Raw genomic sequence first — 10,017 nt, 5'->3', positions numbered from 1 at the left:
ATGGACATCGTCCGGTTAGTGATGACCCCAACATATTGCACGTTAGGTGTGAGCTGGCATAGGTCGCATAGTTTAATCATTATTCAACGTGTGCGCCTTATTCTGGGTATTAATTCTGTTCGTACTGCACTTATCGAACGAACAAATGTTCTCGTGGAACCGTCTCTGTCCAGCCTTTTTCTATAAGGTCATACAGAATATGGATTTCTGTATAAGTTGCAGCAGCTATCGCGTTGCTGTAGTACAATTCACACTTGTAGAAAAATCAACGACTACCCCCCTCTATCCATTGAAGAATGAAACTGGCAATAGCTTTCTTTGTGGTTTGCTTGGCAAGCAGCTCCAACGCACAGCCCTTCGTCAGCACCAATACTGTAACAGAAATTGTCACTAGCTTTCTTACTTCAGAGCACCATTCACTGAAGGATCTTCTGACCCCGCTGTCGCGGCCTCTTCGGTGCAGATAAGTGATATCGAATCGGCCGACAATACCGAGTCGATTGGCGAGCCTATATCGACTGCGGAGTCTGAGAGTGAATGGCTTGATACCAATCTTGAACAGTCTACGAATGTAGTGCCAGCAATCGATCCTACAACTTCTGGACCTGCTCCACCGAGTGCACAAAGTACATCTCTATCAAGACCTTCAACCACATCATTTATACCTCCGGTCACAACGGCGTCCTCCGCATCAATTGCTGTGAGTAGAGAGCCATCAGGAAACCTAAGTGGTTCCACCCCCGTAGCCAACGAGAACACTAGAAGTTTGGCATCAGTTTCATCCTCTTCTCTGGCCAGTGCTACATCAGTAGCTATATTGCTACTCCTGATGCTTAAATGAGCACATGCCCGAGTTGCATTTAAATGGCTCCTGTATCAGGTCATGGAGGGCTCACTCTTAATGATGTGATTACGATCGAAACTGAATTTGAATATATGTTACTTACAATTTACGAACGAATATCTTACGAACGAGTATCAGTTTGTGGTCTCAAATAAATGCAAATACCTATTTTAGGCTCATTTAAAGCACCAGCGCATACGAATTCTTCCATCGCAGTTTGGCTCCTGTTCATTTTTCACGATATTTTTAATAATAAAAACTCTCTACGTCTTCACTCTTCATGCAGTTAAATGTCACAATTCTGTTGTCGGTTGTCAGCCAGGCCCAGTTTATACCAGGTCCAGGCTGTATTTATCGAGAGAATTTAGCAGATGGAATGTCTTTATACGGCATTGGTGACAAAAAAAAATTTAACCACCTCAGGCCAAGTTTCCTACCAGTCTCCTACATACCTTTTCGAGTTTACTTTGCTTTTAAGATGTAATTAGCGTGATTTTAGCCCATTTATTGCACTTGTTGTATTAGTTCTTTGTCGGCCTCAGAGGAGAGGTCGACGTATGTTAGACACGAGTAGTGTCAACTGTAAACCCATGGGCGAATCCGAAGCAATAGCTAAGACAGAGGACGCCTATATACATGTGTCTAACTGCTAACATATGTCAAGTCCTTAAGACCGACAAGGACCTAACATAAGTGCAACAAATGGGTTGTATCCGCGCTACAATATCTAACATATAAGTCGAGCGCTTTCAGACGACAGATAACAAACAAACCGGCAGAAAACAAACACATCTCACAATTGCTTAAAATCACGCTAATTACATTAATACACCTATATTTAAGCAAATTAAACTCGAAAAAGCAAGTATGAGACTGGTAGGAAACTGGTAGGAGGTGGTTAATAATTTTGTTGTCACCAGTGCCGTATAAAGACATTCAGATAGCTTTGCAGCGCTAATATTTTTTATATAAAAAAGAACAGTATGTATATATTTAAAAAAAAATACACGGTCGGTCATAGTTTCAATACACCGCTCGACAACATACTGTATATATTTATATATATTTACATGAAAAAATACCCCAAAAAAATTTCATCAATCAGCACAGGAAGAAAAAATAAATAACACACTTTCAGATCATAAATAAAAAGCAGGGAATGCGGTCAGTCGGCACTCGGCATATGTGATTTTTGATTTCTCTATGACTCATGTAATTATAGAGTGGTTTACTCCATGACATGACATTTGTATGACAACTCTTGAACTCGTTTATACTCGGGGGTGAGTCGGGTCTAAGAGCGAGTCTCAGACTCCAGACTCCTGAGTCCAGACTATAGAGTACACCGTACACGGCACTATAAACAATAAATCAATAACTCATAAACGTCAAACGACAAACTGTCAACAACCTTTGTATCATGAATCATGACTCACAGTCTCACATGAAACATCTTATTTCACCGACATATGGCAGCCAACAGAAAAGCTCGAATATAATTTTTAATCGTATCAAACCTATAGCTGCGCTAGTCTGAATAACTATTGGTAGAGGTATGCTCTAGTACCTGTACCATGAGTTCGTAGCCGCCTAGAATCTAGATTTGTTAAATCGGACCCAGACTGTCCCAGAGTTCCAGACTCCAGAGTCGAGCCAGAGAGTCGAGCCAGAGAGTCGAGCCAGAGAGTCGAGTCAGAGAGTCGACGCAGACTCTATACTGTTGAAAATTAATCTTATTTATATGTACCTAGGCTCCAAATCAGTGTCCCGTTTATATTTGTGAGGCTTAAAAATTACCAACTTAATTTTTGTCCTGACAACTCATTTTAATATCGAATATCGAGCCCACATTTGAATAGGAGCACTAATTTGGTCTTAAAAAAGGAGACAATATACAGGTCAAATTGTCCCGAATTGTATAAAAACGTTTAAATATAAGTCAACTTTTATTTCAGGACCTTATTTTTAGAGACAGAAGATTTTTTATGTTTTTTTGTTTGTTCTTTTTGTAACAAAAAATAGATATAAACCCAAAACAAACATTTTTTTTAAATTTATTTATAAAATAACCCCCATAAATTCATATTTAGTGCACATTTAAGAGTTAAAAAAAAATATCTGACCGTACTACCGTACTGACCGTAGCCTCTTACTTATTTATTTACAAATAAATATGATCATTGATCTGACGGCGCGCCGGCGGTGAATAGGCGGTAAATTTTTATTATTAAATAGGAGCGGGTCAGTCATAGCCTTCTAAAGCAGGTCAGTGGGAGGTTTTTTTTCTAAAATACTTGCAACAAATAGCATAAAAATTTATACATTTACATAAAAATGCTGACTCTGAGCTGGTATGAGGTCGCGAAATGTCGTCTGAATATAGTACGACATGACGCTCGCGACATGTCGTCTAGTTGTCGGATGGCCCATATAAACGTTTTTTAGTGCGTCTAGTCGTCTACTCTGGCCCATTCTGAATGAATGTGAGGCTGTGGAGCGGTGGAGCCTATGACTCTGTGAGACTGCGAAAGTGCAAATCATTTTCTCATTCCAAAATATTTACATAATTTCTATTGGTGAAGTTCAGATAAATATAATCCACTTATTCGCAAAAATTGGACTGTCCAGGGGAAAAAAGGGTAAATATAAATATTTCGGATGTACGTGGCGCGATCTCCAATGTCGTCTGAAAATAGTACGACAAGAAGGTCGCGACTCGCGACGTGCCGTCTAAGTCATAATAAGACGTTTCGTACACGTTTACCAGCTCAGTAAATATTTATGTAAATATTTTTTTATAAAAATACATTTTTAGATATATCTTGAAAAAATATAATAAATAAGAGTGGAAACACGCTCACGATCAACAATCAATCAGCATGTGTTCGTTTAAGAAAAGGTTGTCCGTTCTTATATGCGGTACACTAATACAATGCATGACAGCCGTGCCTACTATGGAATGCCAAACTGCCATGATCGAATGTGATGTGACTGATACATGTGGGTATATTAAATGTGTCTCAAAGATTGAAGGTTGTGAGTCTTTGCTTGATGCTGCACAAGTTATTGTTTGTGATGTCAACAGTGAATCAGGATTGACTGATGAAGTCGAGGAGTATACAGATACGGTCGCTTTCAATCCTGCCAGTGATGGATGCAGGGCCGCCTTGAATATGTGTTCGTCACAGCTGAATAGCACTATGTTTGAGGACATATTCAATAATGACACAAAAAAGCCAATGGTATCGATGATGGGACCCGGCGATGGCTTACAATCTCTATTGGGTGCGATATTCGGTGGTGACCTTAATGAAACACTTGCCGAAATTGAGTCCCAATGTAATCTGCTCGTCAAGGTCTCAATCTGTGTCGTGAGTGACGAAGCAAATATTGCATGTGAGAACGACGAAGGCTTTCCCGAATTTCGTGCTGAACTACAGAATAGTACAGCGCTGATTAACAATTGCTCTGCGGAAATTGCGGTTTTACGAGAAGAAATTGCTGACGGATTGGGTGAAGGGTTTGAGATTCCTGCGCTGGATCTTGATCTATACGACTTGTTTGATTCCAATGGCACCGATGATACTATGCCGAATATTGAATTTGAAGGGCTGCTAGGAGATTTGCCAGAGACTGACACTTTCAATCCTACCAGCGACGGATGCAGAGCGGCCTTAAATGTGTGCACGTCAAACCTGAATGGCACTTTGTTTGAGGACACTTTCAATAATGACACAAACAAGCTAATGAAGTTGGGGACTCGCGATAGTTTGCAATCTCTATTGGGTGCGATATTCAGTGGTGACATTAATGAAACACTTGCCGAAATCGAGTCTCAGTGTAACCTATTCGTTGATTTTTCTATCTGCGCCGTGAGTGACGAGTTAAATGTTACATGCGAGGACGATAAAGGCTTTGCCGATTTCCGTACTGAACTGCAGAATAATACAGCGCTGATTAGCAATTGTACTGAGGAAGTAGCGGCTTTGCGAGAAGAATTTGCTAGTGGATTGGGTGACCGGTTTGGTCCTGGGCTGGAGCTTAATCTGGAAGACCTGTTTAATACTAATGCCACTGCTGATGGCATGCCAAACATCGATGTTGAAGGGCTGCTACATGACATAATTAGGTCAAATATCAGCACTGTGGACATACCTGGCGTTCAAGAAGGGTTCGATATCAATACTCTTTTAGACGCGGCATTGGGAAATAGCTCAGGTTCGCCAAATGGGAATTAAATGAGGGAGGTAGAAAAATCGATGTTTTTTAGATGACTACCAACCCTGACAGCTAGCGAATTATAGGCAAATGCGGTCTACTGAAGCTCATTCCTATAGCCACATTTGCTCATTTCTCTGCAAATGTGAAAGTCAATCCATATAGCCTGATGCATACTATTAAATTAAATAAGCATACCATTAAAAATAAGGAACGAAGGACAGCTCGCAGGCGAACTAGGTATGAGATGAGTGTACCGCATATGCGCTTCGTTTCCTTCGCAACACGCGTCGTAGAAAACTTCCATCGAAGCGAATGAATTCGCATTCGGAGTCATAAAAAAATCGCAGCCGTACATAAATTCATATCAAATAAATGTCAAACCGTCACTTTTCATCTCACCTCTGAGCTATGCGTGACTCAAAAGTGTCAATGATCTCATCATTTGCATAGTTCCGACCGAACACCCATATTACTTGAAACACCGTCTTTGCGAAAGGATATCATATAGGGATATCGTCTCGTCGGGGTTCCCCTGAGGAATGTACGCCAAGCGTACAATCTGAGGATATGTACAAAAAGGTATATAAAGTGCGTTAGAGTTCATTCCAGTAGTTATCTTTAATTCTATCAAAATGAAAGTTGTATTCTTATGCATGGTGTTGCCCTTTACGTTTGCGACTCCGCAAGTATGTATTTCTAGTTCTGTTACATGTGCAGATAAAATCTGCGAGGATTACCACATCAGTAATTTCCCTAATGGAGAATGCCGTCCACTGAAATACGGTAAGAATTTCTTTTGAGACTCTTTTTTTGAACTGTGTACACATGTGCTGTCTATTCAAAAATGCATCAACTGTGCGTGAATAATATATTAATTTACAACATTTCTTAACTTGGCAGGAAGCTACTACAAACTGTTCGAAGATCCCGAGACTCTATCGTTTGATATGCAAGTTTTTACTGAGCCGAGCTGTGCCGATCCACATTTCTCATTCAGCCCTCGGAGCACTTGCACCGGGCTTTTCGTAGAGATGAATCCGATTGTTTTCCTCAAAATCGTCCCTTCCAAACCTTCGACCATCATTGCAACAAGTATGGTTTCTACAGCTAGTATCGACCTGGCCACTTCGACACTCTCCAAGACGTCAACCTTTTCCAATACCGTCTTTACATCCTCCTCTGAGCATACAATCACGCCGACGGACTTCCAGACGTCCACCACAAACACGATCAATACAATGGATACAAGTACAGCAAGTACCGCTTCTACTGTCGACGCGACAATCACTTTGTCTAGAACACCTGCAACCACTGACACGAGCCTTCCTACACGCAGTCCTGATACGGAGTCCTTCTTTGGTACAGAACAGGCAGCCAGTACGATCAATACAATGGATACAAGCACAGCAAGTACCGCTTCTACTGTCGACGTGACAATAACTTCGTCTAGAACATCTGCAACCACTAGCACGAGCCTTCCTACACGCGGTCCTAATACGGAGTCCTCCTTTGGTACAGAACAGGCAGAAAGTACGATCAATACAATGGATACAAGCACAGCAAGTACCACTACGACTGTCGACGCGACAATCACTTCGTCTAGATCACCTGCAATCACTAGCACGAGCCTTCCTACACGCAGTCCTGAAACAGAGTCTTCAATTGATACAGAGCTGAAAGAAAGTACGATGAATACAATGGATACAAGTACACCTACCCGTTCTGCTATCGATGCCACAACCACTCTGTCTCGAACACCCACAACCACTATTACGAGCCTTCCTACATTTCGTCCTGGAACTGACATTTTCAGCCTGACCAGTGCGGCGACGTCTTTTTCCATCGTTGATGGGACATTCACAACTGGTGTTGAAGCGGAAATCGGTCATAATCTACCAGCAGAGAACTCAGCGGTGTCGTTTGAGGATTGGAGTAGTTTTAAAGTTGTCGCCATATGTGCATCGTTAAGCGTGTTTTTTAACATGTAGGTTGTGATAATCAACGTTTCTTCCTCACAGAATGAACTGTAATTTGAGTTCATGGCATGGCACGCCATCTAGTATTCATTTTGTATAATAACAAAGTTTTAACGAACGGCCCGATTCCTCGCGCGATGAACTGAGAAACACTGGAATATAAAATTTATAATTTATCTAATTTTATTTATACATGAGGCATGTGGATCCACTCTCTCCGACTTGATGTTGCAAAACTTATATAACAATCCTGTACGTGTTCATATTCGTATGCTCTTGCTAGGATCCTTTCTGTGCGACATATATTGCACTTCCATACCCACTAGATCCAAATCTGTCAGTATTTAGGGCCTACTGGCCATACCAAGTAACTAGTTTTCTACAGCAGTGTGAAGCATTCTTAAAGGAGCTGTATGTGATGCGTAGCCACGCTCATGATACATGAGGAATCAGCATTTTCTGCGTTGTAGTGAGCCAGATGGTCACCTACTGACCAATGATGCTCGAAGATATCGCGTGAGGGCTGACCGAGACAGAACACCTAGTTTAAGCGCCTCGTTGCGCATAGGACAGTTCAAAATGAAAGACAGGTGCCCGTATACCACTGCATCCAGTGCGTGAGGCCTGAGAGTGTACGGGTGGAAGAGGCGGGTGAGCTTTTGCAAACAAAGGAATACTTAGAACGACATACAAATGTGACTAGATCATTTTTTGTACATGTATACACAGTCGACCAGGCTGGGCTAAATCATGTGGGAATGTCTGAAACTTGTTTAATCGATCACTGAAGTAGAATACATCGCACGCGCCCACTATGCTATTTGACTACACTGGCCGTGAGTAATGGCAGGAATGAATGTATGTACATACAGACGAAAATGATAGACTACGAGAGAAAAAAACATCACAGGTAAAAATGAACATACTTGTCACCGAACAGATATCTTTGGTCCTCTAAATAGTCCGCTATCGTACCACAGGCATCCGTTGCGGCAGTTACTATCTGTTGCAAGCAATAGGTCAGGGGAGTATTGATACTTAAAAGTGATTCAGCACGATAGACGAGACGACAAGTGCCAGAGCCTTTGTCGAGTCTATGAGTCAGATTCTGAAAGATCCAGGAATAAATATGCAAAAAGAAGTGATACTTACAGGTGTCACTCCACAACGAGTAGAATATGCACATCGAAAACATACTTCCTCTGCTGACGCACCTCCAGTCACATCATGTATGTTGGTGATCATACGCGTCCTCATCTTGTGGGGAATATAAAGAGACAGTGGCCAAGTGTAGGCCTTCTCGTAGGCGGGCAAGGTTGCTTCGGAAAAGTTCTCCTGATCACACCACAACATGTGATACTAGTGTGTGCAGGTTATCAAGTGACAATTGAGCAGCTAAAGCATAATGAGTGTGTAGTACTGTTGTGGTGCTTGGCATTCCGTTATAATCGATTGTTGCGAACATCAAGAACAGTTCCCAAGTGCAAAAATATGATTCCCACACATACAACTTTATAATTGCAAAGAAGGTAATAATAAAAACTGTCAAAGAAAACTGAAAAAAAAAGATAAACACTGGGCAATAAGTCGCTTCGAGTTAAATAGAAGCAACTTATGTTCACTTACGATTGCTGGTATGACACTATCCTCAATAAGTGCTAGGATAGCCCTGCAGTCAATCTGTTGCTCCTCGGTGAGCACGGCGATATCTCTAGTCGCCTGAATAGGAGGCAGACAGATAAAGATGAAGAGCTCAACAATACGAAATACTCGAACATCACACGTCAAAATAATTATACGGGTATATGCATACGTACTCATGTAGATATATACTTGATCGATGGACATATAGAAAATACCATCGCACAAGCGGAACGGAAGAGATGCCCCGCACCTCGCACACACCGTGATTAATATAGGTAGGAATTTTTGCGAACTAATTTGTACTGCAGGTATTTAGTGATGCCCGCTGAATAACTCGGGACAAGTTCGATCAGTTGGTGATGTCCTAACACCTGGGTGAGAGGGTCAAGTGTCACGCAACATCACCAACCACAAGACAGAAAACCAAAGCTTAGGAGAAGCGATAAAGAATTAAAAAGCGCACAGTAACACTCACGCGTACACAAGCAAATATCGTGCGGACTGCGGAAGTATTGAACGATTTGCGGTAGAAGCTCCTCTATCAGCGAGTACATTAAAACTGCTGGTACCGGCTGGCGGGGATATTTCCTATCGAGCACTGATACATAAATGGTTACAAACAGCTAGCTGGGCGCAATACTTCATGGCGATCGAGCCGTGAGTACTGATCTCCACACTGCTGTCAAATACAATTCTGGAATTGTGAAGCTAAATTGAGACGAAATTAACAGATCTTGAGAAACATTCTCACACAAAAAGCCCACACATGTGAATTAGCTTCGTGTACATCAAACAACTCGCATTCTGAAAAGGGAGCGCAGAGGTTATTGCGACACATGGAAACAAACTACTTGCAGCTTAGTTTGACACATGAGAATACCAGACGGTATATGGAGAGCGCCATCCATGTAGGTACACATACGCTGCAGTAATATCATTAAATCAAATGAGCAATATACAGCGTGCACACGCGCCAAACAACATCGAGGTCATCGACGCTACAGACGTGACACAGTGTAGGTATAGCCATTTCCACAGGTCCCAGTAGCACCACCAGCACGCACGCAACGAACACTAAAATCCAACCTACATTGTCGACGGCAAATTGGAGTATGTCATCTCCAGCGTACAAAGTGTCATAGTCTTGTCTAATGAAGGGGAGTGCATTGGTAGGGCTCATAGACGGAGTATCACAGCTCAGCAATTTGCAAGGGATGCCACATACTTCCAACGCCAGACGCGCCACAACACAGTGAGAGTCCATAGAAGAAAGAGACCATTCTGATGTGGGAAACAATCGGAATAATGTGACGGAAAGTATGAGAATATATA

At 41.8% G+C, this 10,017-nt stretch overlaps 4 protein-coding genes across 4 annotated transcripts; 2 read left to right on the top strand and 2 right to left on the bottom strand.

Annotated features, from left to right (window-relative positions):
* Nucleotides 1-399: 399 nt before the first annotated feature.
* On the bottom strand, nt 400-1,076 carry SARC_09463 (hypothetical protein; the record flags this gene model as incomplete). Its single annotated transcript, XM_014296522.1, has 2 exons — nt 400-871; nt 970-1,076. 2 exons carry the CDS (start codon nt 1,074-1,076, stop codon nt 400-402), a joined length of 579 nt encoding a protein of 192 aa, XP_014151997.1.
* Nucleotides 1,077-3,725: 2,649 nt separating this feature from the next.
* SARC_09462 (hypothetical protein) lies at nt 3,726-5,458 on the top strand. Its single transcript, XM_014296521.1, has one exon. It carries the CDS (start codon nt 3,781-3,783, stop codon nt 5,080-5,082), a length of 1,302 nt encoding a protein of 433 aa, XP_014151996.1. The 5' UTR covers nt 3,726-3,780; the 3' UTR covers nt 5,083-5,458.
* Nucleotides 5,459-6,012: 554 nt separating this feature from the next.
* SARC_09461 (hypothetical protein) lies at nt 6,013-7,053 on the top strand (the record flags this gene model as incomplete). The annotated part of the gene is made up of 1 exon (XM_014296520.1): nt 6,013-7,053. The coding sequence occupies one exon, from the start codon at nt 6,013-6,015 to the stop codon at nt 7,051-7,053; it is 1,041 nt and encodes a 346-aa protein (XP_014151995.1).
* Nucleotides 7,054-7,523: 470 nt separating this feature from the next.
* SARC_09460 (hypothetical protein) lies at nt 7,524-9,865 on the bottom strand (the record flags this gene model as incomplete). The annotated part of the gene is made up of 5 exons (XM_014296519.1): nt 7,524-7,665; nt 7,968-8,044; nt 8,239-8,400; nt 8,668-8,760; nt 9,692-9,865. The coding sequence occupies 5 exons, from the start codon at nt 9,863-9,865 to the stop codon at nt 7,524-7,526; spliced, it is 648 nt and encodes a 215-aa protein (XP_014151994.1).
* Nucleotides 9,866-10,017: the final 152 nt, after the last annotated feature.

Source organism: Sphaeroforma arctica (assembly GCF_001186125.1).
Source record: "Sphaeroforma arctica JP610 unplaced genomic scaffold supercont1.963, whole genome shotgun sequence".
Classification (NCBI taxonomy): Eukaryota; class Ichthyosporea; order Ichthyophonida; genus Sphaeroforma; species Sphaeroforma arctica.
Note: the sequence above shows the minus strand (reverse complement) of the source record. Positions and strands in the feature narration are given on the sequence as shown.

Excerpts from the sequence above, each read along its gene's own strand:
- SARC_09462 (XM_014296521.1), top strand. The coding sequence starts at position 3,781 with ATGACAGCCGTGCCTACTATGGAATGCCAAACTGCCATGATCGAATGT.